This window comes from Coturnix japonica, chromosome 10 (genome assembly GCF_001577835.2).
Source record: "Coturnix japonica isolate 7356 chromosome 10, Coturnix japonica 2.1, whole genome shotgun sequence".
Classification (NCBI taxonomy): Eukaryota; Metazoa; Chordata; class Aves; order Galliformes; family Phasianidae; genus Coturnix; species Coturnix japonica.
Window position 1 is genome coordinate 10,301,786 of NC_029525.1, and position 21,939 is coordinate 10,323,724.

General features: G+C 38.3%; 1 protein-coding gene across 6 annotated transcripts in view; it reads left to right on the forward strand.

The window, feature by feature from the left end:
* The window catches only part of ADAMTSL3 (ADAMTS like 3), a 172,682-nt gene that overhangs the window by 73,128 nt on the left and 77,615 nt on the right, over positions 1 to 21,939 (forward strand). For 5 of the 6 annotated variants that reach the window (XR_001557485.2, XM_015873010.2, XM_015873009.2 and 2 more), the window contains exons 4-6: positions 4,391 to 4,518; positions 6,704 to 6,749; positions 13,235 to 13,471. Coding sequence is in view for 5 of the 6 variants with exons in the window: in XM_015873010.2 (XP_015728496.1) it covers positions 4,391 to 4,518; positions 6,704 to 6,749; positions 13,235 to 13,471 (411 nt within the window). In the remaining variant the exon portion in view is untranslated. Of the gene's footprint in view, positions 1 to 4,390; positions 4,519 to 6,703; positions 6,750 to 13,234; positions 13,472 to 21,939 lie in introns of those variants that run through there. The other variant, XM_015873012.1, reaches the window with a different exon arrangement.

A 21,939-nucleotide genomic window follows, 5' to 3' on the forward strand; every position in this document is an offset into this window, starting at 1 on the left:
ACCCCCTTGTTTTAGATTAATGATCAGCCCTCCAGACATCTGGATTTCATTTATTTTACCTCAGTGCCCACTTTTGCTACACTCAGCTCCTTTGAGCAGTGCAGTGCAAGGCAAGTACAGCCTGAATACTAACACTCACAATTTGCAGAACGTGTTGTTACTGTATATGCCCATATGTGACAGAAGCAAAACAGAGCCCTGGACAGAAGAAGGGAACCTGGCACTAACATTTCCCCCCTCCAAATCTTGCAGTGCCACACTTTCACTAAGAACTCTCCATGAACAAGGCTGTCTCTGTCAGTTAAGGGTTGTCAGCAGAAGCTCAGATTGCACGTTGCTGGGCTTCAAGCCTTGAGGAAACCTTGGCATACTGTCATCCTAGTCTTTGAGACTCAGCCTATGTCATGAAATGCTTCAAAACTTGTAGTTTATTATCCCCCATCCCCTAATTCAAGCAATTCAAGACCTTCGTGCAGTGTCACAACTTAGCCTTTTATTACTGTGAGAATTAATTAAATATTGGATATGTAGTTTGAGATGGAATATTTTGAAACTATCATAAATGCTGGAATCATTTATACGGAGAACGTTGTATGAGTTCTGAATACATTTGCCTTATATGCTTGTATGGTAACCCTACGTTTGATGCTTTTGGAATGGATACAACTCCAGCTAGTGTGGCTGGATCAAGTAGAAGTGTGGTGCCTTTTGCCATCTCGTTCTGCTTAAAGAGCAACAAATCATTCAGGTTTTCCCTAAAGCTATGTTTATGGCTTTTAAAAGCTGTTTTGTCCAGATTCACTAAAGCACTGGCGGCTTCATTTGATCATGTTATGTCACAGGTGCATATGTGTACATGCGTGTGTAGGTATGTGCATGCTTTCACAGTGAAGCATGTAAACAATAAGCGTAATGGACATGTAGAACTACATCTGTTAGAAAACTAAGCTTCTAAACTAAAAACACGTAGCAAAGGATCATTATTGAGGCATGTTAGAATTAAAACAACATGAAAAATTGGAGTTAAGAAGCAAGACATGAATGCAGTCCTAAAGTACAACAAAACCCTTTTGTGCCCAATTGCAATTAGCTCTTGATTTAATTCCTAAATGAGTTTCCAAGGTTTTGTTGGTTTAAATCATGATGGTGGTGATCTTTTCTTTATTTTACTTCAGCTTGGTACCATGGTGTAGACAAATGTAATATGCAGGGTTTATGAAACCAGACTGCTAGTAAATCAGTATTATTTTGCTAGTAAATTACTAAGGCGTGCAAGCTGCTTTTAACTCTTTCCCATGGGACAAGTAGTTTGAACTAGCTGGAGTTTAAATCAACACTGTGGGCACTGAATTAGTCAATGATTCTGAAGAGGGCTTTGTTGGCATAAACTTCTGCTTTGATCATCCTAGTATTTACAGCTTTTTAATTAGATACAGTTGAGAACAATGGCTTTTATCAAAGCAGTTTGGTAAGTGAACAACTGGACATTGTTTAGGGCTCTAGATGACATTCTGTCTGTTAATATCGCGGCTAGCTTTAATACAGTGATGAAGTTGGAATTATTTTAGGCATTGTCACTGCTTTGTCCAAAGAAACTTGCTATTCTAAAAGAGAATGACGTGTATTGTTATTTTAATAGCGCAAGTTTAATCAGTTCTTAACGTACTAAAACTCAGTCATTTTTCTTGGGATTACAGAGGACAAACTTTAAAATTTATGATTGCAAAATTAAAGAAGTGACTTGTTCATCTTGACTTATTTTCATGTGCTGAGTGATTTGTTGGGAAGTGCTGAGCTCTTTTTTGCTCAAGGTTGAAGGCAGTTGGTTCCATTTTCAGTGTCAGACATTTCAGAGTTGGCTTCTGATGTAAAGTCAGCCCAACACCAGTGCAGAAATTCCTCAGGGATATCTGCAAAGCAGGGCTCTATCATTTCTGGAAGTAGATTGGCCTAAGTAAACTTTTAAAGCAAAGTAAGAGTTTGTAAAAAATTTGTGAACTTAGTGGAACAAGAAAGTTAAAGGAGTGTTTAGACCAGAGTCTGAAGTTTGCCGTGAAAATGTTCATAGGTTATCTAACAAAAATTCTTTGACAAGCTTTAGTGTTTTGAGGAAAGGATGGAAAAAATTGCAAATTGTTGGTTTTTTTTCTACTAATGGTTTAGTTACATGGAGTAGTGCAGTTACACCATTACTAATGTCTTCTAGATTTGTTCGAGTCGTACTTGGTTATGTTTAAGTGTAGCTAAATTTAACTTCGTGCCATTTGGGTTTCTGAAAAGATGCTTGTTTAGTACCACGCTTCTTACTGCAGAGCGAATGCAGCCTGGGTGACAGCTGACCCACAAACAGATCAGTTTGCTCAAGTCCTGTGGCACATGATTATTATATTTAGAAGGAAATCCCTTTGTCTCTGCAGCATGGCATTGAATCATGCTCCTTGTATGGTGCTGTTCTGAAAACAGCTTTGTTTTTACTGTTTGCTGTTTTCACTTTGAGTAGTTAGACTTTTGTCTGAGTGAGTCAACTTTCTTCATGGTTGAAGATGAGCTGACTTTACTGGTGCTCTTGCAATTTAAAGGAGAGTTATGTATTATTTTTCTCTTGCACCATAAGATTCAAATTATACATCCCTTACTTCCTTTCAGATTAGTTTTGCGAGGCGTTCTGGAAGAAAATAGGACTGAGTCTCGTCTCATGAGCTTACTTAAGTTTTCTTTGAAAAAACTGTGGATTACTAAAATATGTTCATCTGGTTTAGTGTTGGGATGTATACAAATGTCTCGCATTTCTTTGGATTTAGTCACACATGTTTAAAAGAGTGAAAAGATTTTCATTTATTTTTGTTTGGCATCTATGAAGACTTGCATGTTTACTTAGATGTAATTTATTTAGTAGTGTTTTTGTTTCTCTTTTTAGTGTTCTTTGCTGACTGACAGCCCTCTGGCTGGTGTATCTGTGCATTTGTGTTTTGGGGAGAGGGAGTGAAGATTCTGCAAGACTTCAGATTAAGCTTTGCCCTCCTATGCAGTCAAAAATAAGACAGAAATGTGGATGTAATGCTTTTGTTTCTCTTGCTGAGGTTTGATTGGACGCCCACTGAAGTCGATGGGAATGAGCCGTTGGCTGTAGAAAAAGTTGTTTCAGTAAAGCTTGGCTGAACCCTTTATGGTCTCATTTGCTGTTATACTGGTGCCTGGTAAACATTGCTCAGTATTCTGGAGCTAGGCATAAATTGCTGTCACTGCATTATCTCTATCCACAATACAGCTCTCATTCCTAATGACATTAATATCAATCACGTTATTCTGTTTGGAGTAGCTGATGTGCAAATCTTTTTGCCATGATGATCAGAAGGATTGGAGTTATATGTCTGTCTGATGGGTATAGGGTTATAATCTTAATTTCTGTGTAACATACCAATCATGCATATCTGACAGCTCTCAATGAATTGTTTTTGACACTATTAGAAAAAATCTACACATTTTTTTTTCTGAGAGCTTTTAGGAGCTGTGTGAACAGAAGAATAGAAATAGCACTTAAATAGAACGCTTGCTGAACAATTGTAGGGGAATCAGAAATAAATGCTTGGGTAAAGTCAGAACCAGATTTTCCTGTGCTTTCTTCATGAAGGAACTTCATAAAATAAAAAGCAGTACTCTCCTAAACCAGGACATTATTGAATCACACTGCTTTTCAGTATTGAATTATTATGTTAAAAAACTTGATTTTTCTAAAATGTTTTGAGAGTTTTCTCTGGGAAATGTCAGGTTTCTTCAACTAGATACAGTGTGAGTGAAAAATGATGTTTTTAAGGGGTTTTAGCTGATTATTTTCCTTTTGGTCTGAAATTATTCTTATATTAGTAGTGTCTGGAATTAATGTCTTTTTGAAGCTGATGTGAGAAGCTGAAATCACTGATTAATTACTTTAGCCTACAAAGCTAAAGGAGCCTGCTTTGGCAAGGGGGGTTGGACTCTATGATCTCTAGAGGTCCCTTCCAACCCCTACAATTCTGTGATTCTGTGTTTCTTTTTTTCTGATCTCTTTCAAGTTAGTAAGGCATTCTGCCATGAAGTTGCATTCTTGGTTTGCTTCTGTACCTGCAATTCTCGGGCTACACTTTGTGAAAAATTTGTGCTGGACATCTCTGTGTTGGGAATGACCAAATATTTGGAGGCAACAATGTTTGGGCAGAAGGAAATTAATCAAATATACTGTTCTTTTCAAACACTGCTTCCTTTCCCATGTAATTATTGTATATTAAAATAGTAAATTGAGACATTGTCAATAAACAGCAAAGTAATGTACTCTGCTATTAATGTCAAACATTAAAATGTGTAGGAAGTCAATTAAAGTTTCTTTCTCTCTTCCAACTTTCATCTTGTTTAGACCTCCAGAATCACCCGTTCTGATGAAGATAAGGATGGCTCCTGGGATGCCTGGGGAGCCTGGAGCGATTGCTCGCGGACCTGTGGTGGGGGAGCCTCCTACTCACTGAGGAGATGTTTAAATGGCAGGTTAGCCGCGTGCTTGTGTGTATTTATTCTTTTGCAGCTGTGTCATAATTCCCTGCCTTCTGTGTTCATAGAGAAGCACTGTTGCTTCTCTTTCTAGGATGTAATGCTTTATACAGATTAAGTTATGTTTGGATATTAAGAAAAATTTCTTCTTAGATAGAGGGGAGATGTGCTGAAACAGGCTGCCCAGGGAGGTGATTGGGGATCTTAGTGGGCTTTTCCCAACCTTAATGATTCTATGATTCTATAAATTTTATTTTAATGTATTTCTGTATTAGATGAGTATTTTAGCCCTCAACTTTGACAGGTCTTAAATATATTAATAAATACGCTAGTGAAATAGCAAGAGTGATTTATTTAATATGGTCAAGTACTAGGAGATACTTCTACCAGCGCAACATAAAGCAAATTCTGGATTGTCTGCATAGAAACTGGATCTGAAGTAATGTTCAAGTGTAGCATCTTCCATCTCTTCCCTGCAGCAAAAGAAACCAACTGACTTACCCATGTATGGATGCTTCAAATGCTACTTTCTGTAAGGACATCTTTTTCTATGCTGGTTCTTTGCCATGCAGAGGTTCTGTGCATTTATGGGAAATCCTCAGTGGCCCTTGAAGAGAACAGCATTTACCTCTGTAGTAATACTGAACTAGCATAGGACTTGTTACTGCAATCCCAAAAGCATGAGTAATGCAAGAGGCAAAACGAGATCCCAACCAGCTTAGAAGCATCTGTGCTGGCATCCATATTTGCTCGCGTTATTTGAATTATTTCTAAATGCTTTTCAAAAACTGCTGATTACATTTCTATTTTGTTGAGATTTTTTTCAAGTTAAATGCAATCTCATCCAGGAAGTCAGTTTCTCTTAAAGAAAGCTTACGGTGTGATCTGCAGTGTGTATGAAATGCATGTTTTAAAGATGACTGAATGAAACGCTGCCTGTTTCTTTTAGTGCAGAATGCAGAGATTTTGAAAATAGTAATATTTCCAGCAAGAAGCCATGAGATTCTGCTAGTGTGTTAGTGACTGAAATGAGCTCAATAAATTGTAGCAATATAAATTCCACTGTGGTTTTATTAATATTTTTAATGTGTTCCCCTGTGAAAAAACATGTGTTTTCCATACCTTGACTAATGTGTATTTTAAAAGTTTTTTTTTCTGAGCTTTACTGTTGTTGTAATGTCCAGGAAACGTGTGATTGTGAAACAAAGTTTTCACATTTGTGTGTGTCATAAACTTTCTTTACTTGCGTATTGTGATACGATCATTCTTGCAAAAATTGGAAATTTGAGACATGTAATATCTTGAGCTTGGAGAGCTGCACCTTCAGCTGAGCTGGTTGAGCTCTTGCTCCAGGCATCTGTTACTCCTTCCTTTTAAAACTGTATTTTTCGATTTCTCAAATTTAAAAAACTTTTCAATAATTGCAATAAATTTCCATACAACAGTGAAAAATGTAGTCCAGGAGCTGCAAATTACCAGCTGCTCCTTCATTCCTCGTCAGGGTAAGACAGGCTTTTTCCATTGGGAAGGGATTCTTCAAAGACATCATTCCTGGTTTTAGAGATTTCATTAAATATAATTTCCTATCAAGTCTCAAGAAGAGTATGTTTTCAGTTCTTTCACAGACTCAGGTTTGCTGTTTGCGTATAGAACTATGATACCTTCCCCTGTGCAGAACTACCAGTCAGTTATCTCAAAGCCTAGCAAACTCTTTCCTAAGTAGCTGTGGAACCTACACACCCCCATATTTATATGAAAGAACAATAAATAATTGTGACTTTATTATGTAACTTTTATTTCTCCTACTAAGGACAACTGCTGCTAAGAAGCTGGACCACCTCGATTTCACAGTTGATACTTGCTGGGTACCTTAGGAATGTGGGCAGTCTGAGAAACTGAAATTTCATTTAAAATTATGAATTCTACTAATTTGGCTTCAGGTGTTTTTTTCATAAGATTTGTAGTAAGTTGGGCTCACAGAGGAAGCTACATGTTCTTTACTGAAGAGACTGCAGTGCAGCCACTTGAGTCCCCAGATCCTCTTCATATTCAGACCCTGTACTTTGAATCCAGATTAAGGTGTGGTGGTAATAAGTCTAATTATCAAGAGAGTAACTAGCTGTAAAATGTGCAGGATGGTGTTTTGCTGTACTGCTGTGTAACCATTTTTACTGTTTTTCAGGAACTGTGAAGGTCGAAATATTCGATACAAAACCTGCAGTAGTAATGTGAGTATGACTTTTAATCCTTTTTTACAGCTTATTTTATTTATTCAGATGATGTGTTGGAGTTTAAGAAGTGCTGCTTCTTATTTAAAATCTTAAGAGTGGATAATTTTCTTTTGATTGCATTTTGATTGTGATTAAGATTTCATCCTGAATGACTCAACGAGGTCTGAAATTTAGGTTTCCCAGATAGATATTTTCTTTCAGAATTGTGACTCAGGACACTTTATATTGTTTGTTAGAATTACACTCTTTCAAGTACTAACAAATCAGCTCACATCTTAAAGGAGCAAGTGCCTTTCCTGAGGTGCTGTCAGAGCTGATGCATTAAGCTGGGCTCTTGAACATTTGTGATTGCTAATGATAGAACAGAGCTCATTATGCATGCAAGGAGGGTATTCCTTTCAAATCTTAAACTGCATAATTACTACTTACATTACATTACCTCCTTTATGTTTCTCTATGTAAAATACATATATTTAGGTACACTGGCATAGACCATTTCTGTGGCTGAATATGAAGCTGGAGATTTGAAAAAGCAGTTGCTGTTACTATGATGCAATCAAACTTTATTTTTACAGACACATTTTATGAAAACCAGTCACATATGGCATATTTTCATGACTTGTGCTCTGCTGATTTGCAGTGATGCTTTATGCTGTTTAAACAGCTGGCTTCACTCACCCCAGATGTTGTAGACTACTCAAGGTGTGCATGATTTTGTGATACTATCGATAGCAGACCTCGTGTACAAACAGTGATTCATAACACATTGGTTTATGATCGGCAGACACCTCTGGCATGGGTTACCTGAGAATATGGTGCCCTTACAGTCCCATTCCAAGGAAGAGGGAAGACGAGCAAAGCAAAAGCATCTTACCTGCTTTTCTGTAGCGTGCTTGGTTCATTTGCTTCTGGCTCTGGGAGAAAGACAACACTTGTAACACAAACATCCCTAAAAAGGTTATCCTGCTGTTCCCTTGAGCTCAGTTATACCCAGGCAGGAGCAGGTGATGGTCATGTTGCTGCCAGCCTCAGGATTTCTGCCAGGGGCAGCAGCCGGGAAGTATGACGTGTGTGCCTGGGGAGGCCTGGAGCTGGCTCAGTGCGCATGTTGAATCAGGGCATCTCCTGGGAGAACTGGCCATCTACATTCTTCAGTGTGCCACACCTAAGGCTTCTTCTGTGCCAGTTGGCTTCTGCCCTACTCCTCAGGAACAACGCTTGCTAGCACCTCGAACCGTTCTAACTCCATTCCTTGGTGTTGGATGGATTTTCCACCTCAGCAGCCCACAGCCTGAGTTTCCGCTGGCAGAAATTAGTGGAAGTGATTAATAATTCTGGCCAAGTGCATGCAAAAGCCGGATCTTGGAGTCAAACTCTGCCATTTGCCCTTTGAGAAGCAAAGGCCTAGCACTTCACTTCAGTGCACAGTGCCTTTACCTCAGAAGTAACAGTGCCATGCATGGAAGACTCATAATCTTTTAAAGCTGTGTGATAACATAGATAAGCCAGTCAGTATGTAAGCAGTAAACAGCCACTGTCTAAAAGCTTGCTAGATGTATCATTTGCTTTCTATACAGTAATACATCTCTGCTTGATGTTGTGCGCTACAGCTTCCCCTGCAACAGTGCAAATTCAGTATAGCACATCCCTTGGCTCTCCTGTGAAAGGAACAGAAAACCATGTAGTGTGCAGAAAAAGCAGAAAGATGAGATCAATTTGTCCATAACTTCTGCTATAAGTAGAGGCCTGCATGTATTTAGGATACATTTGAGCAGTTGCAGACATTGGTTGCTTTAAGGATTATGCAGTAAAAAATCTGTGGTGAGAATGAAGGCACTTGTATGCGTCATTATGGAGAAAATTAAGATGATTACCATATCCTTTCTGAACTCCATGGGGTTTTTTTCTGAAGTCACTGGGACCTGTTTTATAACTTTAGGACTTATTTTAAAGCGATAAGTGGCTAGCATCTTGTATGCGAATCTGTTCGAATTTATGATGATTCAAATGTTAATTTCCAGACAGGAAGCTGCATTTACAGTTCTGCTTTTGGGGCATGTCTGAGAGAGGTCAGGTTTCCATTTTAGTTCAGATAGAGCCAGAATCTCCCAGGAACTGTTTTTCCTAGATTATAGATCAGATAATGGAGAACTCATGAGAAAAATAAATTTCATGAGATTTCCACTGTTAGGACAGTGGAAAGTTGATCTTTGAATTTGGCCGCACTGAATTCAAATGAGTATCAGACCTGATTTAACCTTGAAATGGGAGCTTACACCTAATACCAACCTAGGGCTAGACCTGTTCTGTTTCAAATGATTAATTTTCCCCAAAGCATCATTTCTAATGAATGCTTCTCGCTTTAAGAGAAGAATTTTAGTCTGAAAATTAAGAGTTTAAACTTGCTTCTTTCCATATTATTAGGTATTACTGATAACCACAGGAGACATCCAGTATATATACACTGTGTAAAGTTGTCTGCAAATGTAATTTTGCTACATGATACATTACACCACTAACATCTATATTGAGGAGTACAAATGAAGCACAACTTAATGCGTGTGTCATTCTAATGAAAAGAACAAGAATCATTTTACCAGAAAATTGGTTTCATCTGGATTTGTAATAGAATAGTAGTAAGTTCATTGAACTCAAGCATAGTTCCAGAATAATATTAGTGATATTTCAATCAAAAAATTAATTCAGAGTCTTAGCAATGAAATAATTGCTGAGATTATTAAGGCTTGTGTTTAGCCTGCTTATCTTTCCATTGTAAATTGTATGTTGGGTGCAGGATTGCTTGAAGAAAAGCAACTTACAGAATTCGTACAGAAAATATAGAGAAATAAACAATATGAACTATTCACTGTATGCTGTTCAGTGAGATTTTCAGTCTTTCTTAAACCACTTTTTTTATATTTCCATTTTTGTATATGCTATTACATTCTAATGCTGTGATGTACACTATATGGAAGTGTTTAAGATAATCCTTTAGGGCCTTATTCATAGAACAAGTTATTTGGGCCATTTCCCCATAAATTTTGCATTCTTATGTGCCAAAAAGTCACTTCCATGTAAGCCAGAATGACTCGCCTACAGTGAGACAAAAACACTATTTTGTAGCAGATTTTCTCCCATTTAATTCCAGTATAACCTTTATTATATACAAATAATGCTTACACCTGTTCAGTATACTCATCATATTATTGTCCCAGCATCCACTCATTAACCAGATCACCAACCCCAACAACAAAAAATCTTGGCTACATTGTGTCTGCTCTGTTTCTATAATATTTCATTTTGAGTTACATAGTTTCTGTCTAATCTGCTCATTTATTTTTTATTTTCATAATGCTGATGTATCTTTAGCTCTCCTGGCTAAGGTTTCTCATTCAGGTATCTTGATTTTACTCAGAAGTGGCCTGAAAATTGCCTATGAGTAACACAGAACCTGAAGCTAATTTCAAAAAGAAAACAAAACAATGACTTCATCGTTTCTGGCTCTGTTTCAACAAAATGTGATTCAAAGAACCCAACCAGACAAAGGAGCAGACTTTCTTTGGTGTCATCATTTTTACTGGGTATTTTCTTGCTGCCTTTTTGTGCTTTTTTTCAGCGGTGTAATTGTTGGCACAGATCACACAGTCTGATACAACTTTCATGTTTTGTACACGAATGTTGCCTACAGAGATACAGATTTCCCAGGTTAGCTTTGTTTTCAAAGTCTAAGAGTAAGTGACTGCCAAAACTTAACCAGTACATTTCATAGGAGGCCAGCCCTTGAGTGCAGTAGTTTTAATCTTCTGTCACAAAAAGAATGGGAGTCATATATACACATGTATAGTTTTTAACATGCACAGTAGTTGTGTCTGAAGCATCTTTTCAGATCTGCCTAATAATATTTATGTAACTCATGTCATAAATACACTGAATTCTACTAGAAAATCTGGATACGATTATTTTGCCAGCATTCTGAAATATTAGGCATCATAGATGTGTGTTCAGCTCCTTGTGTGGTGTGTGAACCTACAAGTAGTTCTTTATGGTTCAGTGAATTCAGCATGATGAAAATAATAATAATAATAAAATTGCTGAAATTAGAAAATCTGTAATTAGTAGCAAAAATATTTAGCAAATAGGGGAAAAAGAAAGTGTGGAATATTGATGGGATAGGGAGAACAAAGGAAATTGAACTGATATTTGAAATAGATTAAAACCAAAAAGACAGTGTAAGCCCACATACTGTGGGCTGGCGAGGTGGTCTTGTTGCTTCCCAAGTTTCTCCCTTGCCTGCCTCTCACACGCCTTGCCCCTCATTTGTCCTTCCTTCCTTTTAATCTTCTTCTCACTTTTCTCATCTACTCCAGTGGAATCAGTCTGATGTTTCTGAGACTGCTTGTTGTCTTGATTACATTCCTTTCTGTGCTTGCCTTTCTGTTTAGATTATAAACTCTTTTCATTATACAGATAGATATTGTTGCAAGAAAAGCAGGCATCTGAACATGGTTGCTGCCCAAATTCTGATGTACAGTCATAGAATCATAGAATTGTTCAGGTTGGAAAAGATCTTAAAAATCGTCAAGTTCAAAAGCAACCTAACTGTACTACCCTAACTCTAATGTAAATTATAATTTCAGCCCTTTGATATCTCTCTGTCATGCTCTTTTTATTCTCCTGCTTCTGAACACAGCTCAAACGTAAAGCAGGTGGGGCAGGCATGTGAATGGAACGCCACAATTGCTTTCTGTGCTTTGAAGATGCTAAAGCCGAACAGGGAGATGAGAATTCACTTGTTCTCAAGCAGGCAGGAAGCGAGTGGAAGGAAGGAACTGCATTGTGTTGGATGAATGTGAAGCATACAGTAACCATGGATTGACATCCTGACACTGCAGTGTTTGTGTCTTGGCATCGCACCAATGCCTCATGATAATGAGTTGTAACAACAGACTGTCAAAGCCCAGCCTAGGGATGTCAGTCTGCCTGTTTTACAGATAGTGCTTCAGTTCTTTGTGATGAAAATCTAGCTCTGTATTGTGGTTGAATAACATACTCCAGAATGTTCCTTCTAACTTTACTTGAATCTAACATCAACTATTTTTATCATTAGCTGCTCCTTTCTTTCCAACGGTGGAAGGGAAAACCATATGGTATCCATATAAACTCTGATGTCCTCTCTGCTTTTTAGACTTTCTGTTGTGGTAAATGGGAGGTGACAGATAAGTCAGAGCCAATTTCTGCTCTCATTTACACCCGTGCAAATGTGGTGGCTTTCTTTGAAGTGATAGTAACTAGGGGTGATTTCTAACAGTATTTGCTTGACATTTTCTGAAACGCTCTCCTGTGGAGTTTTGTAGAGATAAAACACCTGAAGATTTACAGTAACTACAATTTTTCCTTGTCTTATTTTATTAACTCAAACTAAAATTATCACAGATTAAAAATAATACCAAGTATGTTAGCATAAATTTTATTCATTTTCACTCTAATGTGTATTAACCAGACAGTGTTGCAAAGCACTGCACATTGCAAAAGCCCCATGTAGTGCTCCATAAAAACACATCTGATCTTAAAAGTTTCTTGCAGTCCACAAAAAAAGCCAGAGATATTTTTGTTTCCAATGGTGAAAGAAAAAATTATCTAAGGTAGTGGCAAGGTATTAAGCTAATGCACTACCAACCCACCCAGGCTCATACAAGCAAAAAGGAGTCAGGACAGTGTTATTGAAGACATTGGAGCAGAATTTGTGCTTTTCTCATGTATATTTCAAACAGTAGTGATGCACTTGCCCTTTGTCAGGGAACACATCACAAGCTTTCAGCCTTATATCCAATGAAAACAAATTTTTGTTAAAATCAGCTTCACAGAAGGCTTGTATGGGCAGTTGGAATTCTTGGTCTGGCATATGGACTATTTGACACTGGATATACTTGTAAATGAGAGTGAGAGATGATCTGACGTGCTAACTCCTTTGTCAGTACTTTGGTGAAGTTATTTTTGAATAAATCACTTCTAATCTCCTTTTCTGTCACTGTAGCTTAATATTAATGTCACTGGGTGCACTGTTTTATACAGAAGAAATATCTTAGAACACTTCATTTCAAACATTGTTGAAGAGGCATGTGGTGTATTTGGTGTTTCATCTATATGTCCTGAGGCTGTGTTGGAAGGAACTACAGAACTGGATCAGCACCAATGTAAAGTCTATTTTATTTCAACAAGATAAAATATGAACTTTTTGTAATTGTACTAAAGGAAAAGGCACTGATGTCTCTTCCTCATCCTCCTGCCCCATTTCTGGGCAATGGATTATGCAACATAAATTGTATCAATGCACACAGTAGAACACTGTGACGTCTTTGTCGTAGCAGATCAGTTCTTGAACCAAGCCTACCTTAACAGATTCTGCATAATTCTTCAAATAACTGCTACAAATGCAAAAGGCTGCCTATTTTTATGAATTATTTCCTTTGGTTTACTTTCAGGACTGTCCTTCAGATGTTGGTGACTTCAGAGCACAACAATGTTCAGCCTACAATGATGTCAAGTACCAGGGGCATTTCTATGAGTGGATCCCTGTGTATAATGACCCTACCGCACCATGTGCCCTGAAGTGTCAAGCTCTGGGAAAGAACTTGATTGTGGAGCTTGCCCCAAAAGTACTAGATGGTACTCGCTGCAATACGGAATCACTGGATATGTGCATTAGCGGAATATGCCAGGTATGTTCATGGTGGAGATCTGAGATAATTTTGTAGATGAAGCAGACGCTTTTTGGTTATTTCTCATCTCTATGCATCAGTTTTCTTTAGAAGTATCTGCAAGGATTGCCAGCTAGATTGTAGATAACTAAACTTTCTCTTCCATGTAGAAGTTCCTGACTGCCTTAGCCACTGATATTTCTATACATAAATGGGGTCAAAAGCATTCACTCATTCTTCTACTTATACTGTAATTTTTAGTCGTGTAAAAATTACATAAACTGGTTATAAACTCCTTCCCTGAGTGTTGTATCTCATGAACTCTGATAAGGAGAAAAATTTTTATATATATATATACATATATATATATATATATAATATATTAGGGGTTCCCACTGAGAATGGTGTGTGTTTGCTGCATGTGTTGCTCATGGCTCTTCATTTCTTAAGGAGCTCCTAGTTTATGCAGCAAATATGCCTACAGTAGTAGTATTCCTTTTTAAAAACAAAGTACACTTGAAAGATCTGAATCCTGAGTTCCTGCAATCCCTATCATATATTTGCAATTTATAGATTTCAGTTCTAGAGGAGAGGTTCTGTCTCTGGTAAAAGCATTAAAGATAAGAAACAAGGCTTGCTCAGCTGCCAAACTCTTGATTTACATGACTTCATTGGGGTTATTCTTTGATGGAAGAAATAGTCTCAGGCTTTCAAGATCCTGCCAATAAAGATAGATGTTCCCAGGAATCTGATAATTGGGTCAGAAGCTCCAAGTTCCAGAACAGAACTGACTGGCAGATGGGTAATACTTCACACAGAACCAGCTGAAGCTGCTGATTTGCTTTTTCTCATCTCCAGGCTTAGCACCTTGTCAGGAGGTGTTGTATCTTTATTGACTGCCCTGGTTCAGGAGCCAAGCCTCCTGGTGACCTTAAAGCAAAGCCAGACAGCAGCATAGGATCCCAGTATTTTGTGTTGCCCTAGTAACTGGGGAACAGAAATTTATGAGGGAGGGCAGCATCACAGTTCTTTGGTTTGAATATCATCATTTTTTATCCCAGTTAAAGTACTAGCCAGCTGATGGTCATTCAACATCGTTCCTAGTTCTATTCAGTCCTACCCCTGCTTTCTCTCCCTGTGTGCCTCTGCATCACCCCATTTGTTGCATCAGCTGAAAGGCTTTGGGCAGTTGGAAGCAGCTATGATGCCTGTCCTTGCACAGCCACAGTAATTGTACAAATGTGCCCTGTGTGCCAAGTGTATAAGAGGCCCTTACAGTATGCTTAACATAATGACTTGCTGAAGCAACTTCTTACTTAATAACTTGCAATCAGTCATTCTGAGTTTTTCCAAGGGTGGTAAACATTACTACACAGGCTGAAGTTGAGATTGAATTAATTGTATGTTACTGATATATTATTACAATTATTTCTTTCCCTCTGCAAATGACTTGTTCTGTTAAATGCCTAAAACATATGCAGCTCAAAAACACAGGGCATAGCCTGGTGAGCAAAAGAGCCCTACTATAGGGGAAAATACAGCGTGTTTGGCAAAACTGTGGCATGCAGATGATGGCAATGTTAATATATGATCTGGACCTTGCTGTGACTTTAGTGACTTCTATAAATGCTACACTTTTGCAATACCAGTCATGCCAAAACACAATGCATCTGCTGCCTCTGTAATTGAAGATGAGTTCCTTACAATCTTGCTCTTCAAGAGACGCCACTTGACAATAGTATTTCACAGTGGTGTCCAACAGTGTTCATTACACTGTGTATTTAGATAGGATGTAGCTCTGTAAACTCTGGAAGCACTTGCAAAATAATACATTTCTTTTGTAATACTGTTAGTGATGTTTCCTTATTTAATACAAAAATTGAGCCTGGAGGATACCAATGCATTTTGCAGATGGTATATCTACAGAAGCCTCTGCTGTTTGTGTCTATTGCTGCACAGAAGTATTACGCTGAATCTGACGTAGCCCTACTTTGATGTCTTGCAAGAATAGCTTAGAGGGTTTTTTGTTTGTTTGTTTTTAGTAGTTTTGCTGTTATCAACACTTGCAGTTTTATTTACTGAAGACCTTTGAAGTCCTTGGTCGTTTGAATAACCTTTTTCTCTTTGTGGGGCGGAGTGGTAATGTCAGTTCCTTGTGAAAGAAGGACTGCACTGGGGAGGGCTTCCTCAGAAACTGACACCAGTCTTTGTTACTACTCCTGTTTAAGCAGGAAAAGAAAACAAATTGACATCTAATCTTTCCTGGAAAAATATTGTTGTTTAGTCAACTGCTGTTAAGAGAGAAAGAGAGAGAGACAGCAGAATCCTTGATTCTCCAGGATTGTTGCTCTAAGATCAGTCTGTTGGGTTTTGACATGTACTTGGCACAGCCTGTAAATAACTTGGCAAGCACTTTTACAGTGAACTCATCTAAATAAACATGTCATACTGCTGATGTGGATATCTTCGCTTTTATGCCTGTGAGTACTGAAGAGTTAGTATAAGGAAACTGGATTGCCTGAGTCCTTTTCCAAACTGGTGCTGGTTTTGCTCATTTATTGTCTCAGAAAGTTGCTAAGTTTTATAAGATCAGTTTTCCCCGCCATAAGCACTTCATCCATTTCCTTCCTGTTGCTAAGATAGGGATGCAACACAAAGTTTTCCTCTCAGATTCTTGTTCCATCCATCTCCTGGGCAGAGCATTAATGTAAATGTGCAGAGACGTTAAATTCCCGCTGTCCAGCTTCAATTCTGATTCTCCACATTTCCCTTAACAACTAGACCTAGACTTAAGAACAGGGTCCAAAAAAATCATTAAACAACAGAACTGGTTTCTGGGTAAGAGTTTTTTGTCTTTGGGGAAAGTAAAATCTGAGGGTGGTGGAGCAGGGAAAAGTTTATTGGAAAAGTTAGAAAGAATGGAGTTAATAATTCTGAGGTTATCTGAGGCTTAATTCAACCAATTTTATTTTTATTATTTTATTTGTTTATTCGTTTTGTCTGCTACTGCCTTGCTTCTGTTATCAAAGCAAATACCTGAGGTTTTTGTGCTAAGTAGGGACAGGTCAAAACTTCCCTGTTGGGAGGATTTTCACACTTCTGATATTTTTTTCTACTCTCTTCTCAACTCCCAACGCGTTTTTTGTATAATATATTCCTGCTGTGCCCATCTGGATGTGGGTGGAGACATATAAAAACATCTGCATGTCAGACATGTGAGGGCAATGCTTACCCAGTAACTCCGCCTGCACTGGGGCCCTGCCTGGCCTTGGTTTTTGTTTTGAATTCTAGTTTGTGATTTTATTTTTTCCTACCAAAATGCAGAATTAGGTCTTGTTTCAGCACCAAAAATGGTTACACTGATAATTTTCCTAAACTAGAGCAATGTGTTTGGACAACAAATACACACATCACCCAAAAACACACACCAGGCTGAAGGAGCAGCCTGAGTAGTTCTGTCCTAGGCAGTCAGAATTAGGTCAAAGATGATGTAAGTCCTCCGGTGAACTTTCCATTTGGTGTCAGTGAGTTGTTTGTGCTCCAGAAAAGGCAGACACTGCACTATGCTTTGTAGCATATGGCATAAATTTTGCTGACATTAGAGCACATCTGATATGTCAAGTGGAGTGCCACTGACTTCTGCCATGCTCTGTGTTTCTGTCAGGCATCATGATATACCAAGAAGGAATCTCCCACACTTGCAACCAAAGTGCTCTTACCCTTGATGTAAATATCTGTCAGTTTTCACTGGGAGCTGTTGCTGTAAGCTGTTGGAAGACAGCACGTTTTTTCATGATCTTGTGGGAGCTCTGCTTATGGTTAAAACTTGAAATGATGGTGGTTTAACAATTTCTTCTCATTCTGACTCTTTCTGTTCTGAGGGCTGCTTTTTCAGTTGTTTTGTGTACGTCCCCTGTGAGTTCCTATGGATACTTATTGCTTGTAAGTCTATTAAAGGACTGCCCAAAGTGCACAGGAGGTTTGATGTTCAGATGCTGAGAAAGGGGCATTTTTTTTCCATCCCATATTACTGCAGACTTCCCAGTGGAAAGCACAGCAAAGAGCAAAGGATTTCATCTAATTTAAAAGTACATGAATGAGAGGAATCTACAAATGTATTTTTAATAGTTTCTAATTTTTATTCTTATCATGCAGAATGAGGCATCAAAGAAAACTTTGTTTTTAAAGGAGGGATTTGGTTCCTTAAAAATACTAATTTTCTTTTTTTCTTTCCTGAAGTTACTCTGGTGTTCAGTCTGGATTTCAGGAGTTTAAATAGCTTCCTAAATTTATATCTTCTAATTCTTACTCTTTAGAGTAATCTTTCTGGAGGTGATTCTTTACTTAGGATAATCTTACCCTTTACTCTACTTGGAGTAGTTGGTCCTCAAATAACAGTATAAAAGGACATCAGGAAAAAACAAAAACCAAAAAAGCAAACAACAACAAAGCAGCAACAAATCACTTACAGGCTTTTTCTTATATTTAAGAATCAAAAAGTTCACATTGTGATTTTTGCCTTTCACCTCTTTGTCCTTCACACCTCAAGTGACTTACAGGAGGAACTAATTTTGAGGAGGCTTGCTGTTAAGCCAGCCTTTATATTGCGCCCTTCCCCAGGTACCATTAAGTAGCCCATCAACAGCATAGTGTAAGGGACTCTGATTCAGAGACCTGTACTCCATCCACATAATTCTGCAGACACTGGTGCTGGCAGGCTGGACCTCACCCAGAGTGATTATGGGAGTTACATAAATTCAATAAATCTTTCTAGCCCAAAGAGCTATATATCAAAATCTTCATGTAACTATATACATAACATCCCATGAAGCCAAGTGGGAGTTTCTGCTGCAGTGTAGCTGGGAAACACTGGTGCATCTCCAGAAGTCTCATGTAAGGAGAAAGCTGAGCATGGGTTACCATGTCCTGCGTGGCCAGGCAAGGTCCTGCTCTGTAGCCTCCCAGATTTCGCATCCTCTCCCATGGAGGCTCTCAGCACTGCCCAAGCCAGCAGACTGCACTGTAAGAACTGCGCTTGGACCCTTTTCATGTCCCAGCCTGCCTCAGGATAGCAGCTCACTAGAGATGATGATGTTGGCAACTTGGAGGAGGCCTTTTGTGGCACATAGCAGTGGGTGCTCATGGACACCGAAAATGTCATTTGGAATCACTTGCTTTTAGTTAGCAGCTGTTCAGTGCTGCTAGAAATTGTCATCTCTTTTCTGACCTTCTGTTTTCTCCACACTGCAGTTTCTGATGGAGGATTATTGCCCATAGGGATTTCTTACTGTTTATCCCTTCTGTCAGATTAGGGGTGAGTTTTTTTCTGATCTCCATTTCCTTATCTATATGTCTCTTTTTCTAAGTGATTCTTTGCCAAGTTTTATTTTGTTTTAGTGAGCCTTATATAAATATGACTATTTCCCAGCCTAGCAAGGTCCTGCAGCATGTGAGCGTGATAAAGTCAGTACAGGAACTCATGATTTGGATATCTTGTTGAACTAGAGCCTTCAGATCCCCCGATGCTGTGGCAGATATGGCTGGGACCAGTCAGAAAATCAAATCAGCAAATGAATATGATTCCATATACTGAGTTCTTTTTCAGTAGCATTCTCACAAGCAGGAAGCCCAATGGGAATTTGTGTCCTACCCTCTGTGTCTGTAGGTGTGTGTCTTCTAAAAACCATGTAGGAGAAGGTACTTGCTCTCCTGCTGAGTGGTTATATGTGCTCTTTCTGTGCTCCAGCATATGGAAGGTCCTGCAGAAAGGCTTACATGTTTTGGAAGCGTTTTGATAGAAGTGAATTTGCAGAATTATGGAGTGCTCTTTAGCCTTCTGCCTTCACATGTGAAATATCTGCAGAAATATGTGGGCAGTCCATTTAGGAGCCATTTCATATGCAATGAATTTAATGAACTGTCTATTTTGCCTTTTGTTCTTTATTGCTTTGCATTCTTTTTCTATGTATGGAGGGCTGAGAAACTTGAACATCACGGTATGTCTGCTTGTGCCCATTTGTTCTGACTTCTTTATTGTACTTTGTTCTGAGTTTTGGATTTTGACGCACTTTGGCCTCACTTCTTACTTTCTCATCTACAAACAACTGAAAGATTGCAAGAGACACCTTCTTACTCCCACTAATACCTATCCAGCTGGACAGCTGGGGCTGCTGGCCATGCAGTGATGGGCTGGTGCACTCATCATCAGTGCATGCCCAGGGTCCATGAAGGGGCCATGTTCTGCTGCTTAGCAGATTCTGACAGTCAGGTCAGCTTCTTGGAACTGCTGCTGACCTGTGCTGGCTTCGTGGCAGAGATATAAGGCCCAGTGCAACAGTTCAGCCTTTGATAGACTGAGTTTAGTAACAGAAGAGTTGTGAGACAGAATTGTGATGCCATATAAGGACAAAATCATGTCAGACCAAATTAAATTTTCAGTGAGGATAAAGCAGGATTCTACCTGAAAGTAGGAACTCTTCTATGTTAAATAAATAAATGTAAGTAACACTCTGAAATGGAGGAATGTCTTGTTATCTCTCCCTGTTTGTAGAAGCTCATTTACTTGTTGATGATGAGCATGGGAAAGAGTGGGAGTTTTTTGCTCTGTGTTCTCTCTATGGGCATATTTTAGCTGTGTAGAAATAAGCTTCAAGCTGAAGCTATCACAAAGCAAGGGATGTAAGCAGAGATTGCAAAGTAAATGAATAGATGGGCTCTGAATGTCAGCCTCTGGGTTCTATAGAAGGGCAAATGGAAAACACTAGCTAAGCCAGAGCAGAACTTTCCCATGATGAATTTCATGCTTATGTTTTTATTGCCATAAATTCCCATAGCCATATTTAAAATTAATTATTTGTTGTGTGGATGCAGACATTCCTAACAGCTGCCTGCACTGTGATTCTGTGGTAAAGCAAGTAGGGCAGGAGAAAATACAGCTAATAGCTGACACTGATGCAGTGAGATCTGTGTAGTGGGACAGCAGATGTGCCTGTATAGTTAAATACAGATTTGATTTTTCTGAGTTTTAGAATTTTTAGTGTGTCTGTTTGTAAAATAGAAATTCTTTTTCTTGTGAGTGAGACCCTGAGGACTTTAATTTTCCCTCTTGAGAGTGATTCTAAGGAACTGCAATATAGATTTATTTTAGTGAGCATGTAAGAGTTTTTCACTATTTTCTTTTTTCTTTTACTAGTAAATGTTAAAATAAAATGTATTTCCTTTCTTAGTCAAGTTACAAGACTTGAGGAAGATTATTTTTGCCAGAAACAGTTCTGATGGCATCTTATACTTCTTGCAATGCTGATAACCTTTGGATGTTTTTCTTCCATTTCAATCTGATCTCTTGCAAGAGAGAAAAAAAAATCATTCTGTTATTACAATGTGAGCACTACTGTCCTGGTGGTATGGCAGTTCCATCCCTTTGCTGGGTTTGTTTGGTGTAGCATTCATTCAGTTTTCACATAGTGTTTTTCACATCTTAACAAATTTCAGAGGCAATAGAAGCCATTTGTGCATTCTGCAGTGCAATTCCTTTCTTCAATCATGCATTAGGCACACTGGGCACTTCTCCTTAAGTTATTGGCTGGGTTTTTACTGTAGCTGAATTAGACTAAATGCCCTTTGTACATTTGTGCCACTATTCTGTTTGCAGTCTATTTCATGAGTACACACAGTTGTGCATCCTTTGAAATCGCCAGGCTAGTGAAAAAAAACTCAAGTGAAATTGTACTGAGAGTAGATTTCATCTGGATTTCTCTTACCGTTGTGCAGTGAAGCAACTCCAGCAGGATGCTAATTATGTCATTGTGAAGGGTTGATAATTGATTTTCTGTTTTTATTTTATTGAAGTCAATCATGTTGATGAAGAGTATCACTCTCTGACAGTGACCTATGCCTGTTTCTTGGGCAAAAGTAAAGCAATGAAAAATGTTATTAACTGATGTTTTCCCCTTAATCATCGCTGATAAATGAGACTATAAATCAAAAATATTATTAGGGTCATTTTAGAACAATGTAGTAGCATTTAAAACATACTTGATTTCAGCATGGATATTTGCTGAATATTTAAATAGTCCAAGATATAATAAATAGGGAGAAAGAGAGAAAGAAAAACACTCATGTGACTTCACAGAATATATTTATCTGCCACAAGTAAGAACTGCTGAGTTTTGGTTTGTTGTGGTTTCTTCTTTGTTTTTTTGTGTTGGTTTTTTTTTTTTTTTGTTTGTTTGTTTTGTTTTTTTGTTTTTTGGTAGCCACTTCCATTTAGACAACTTAGTTTTTTTCTCTTATTGGACGGTACCTGGATCTCTGGCTCCAGAGGACCAGAGAAACAGGAAATATTTTTCCAGGCAGAAATATTGTATATAATTGTATGTATTGCTACATATAAATTCATATTTTCAATAGCAGTAGTGATGCTTAACAGTTGGTGCTTGTTATGCAAAATCTTGGTGTTTTCTCATGTTTCACCTCAGTGTTCTTGTTAT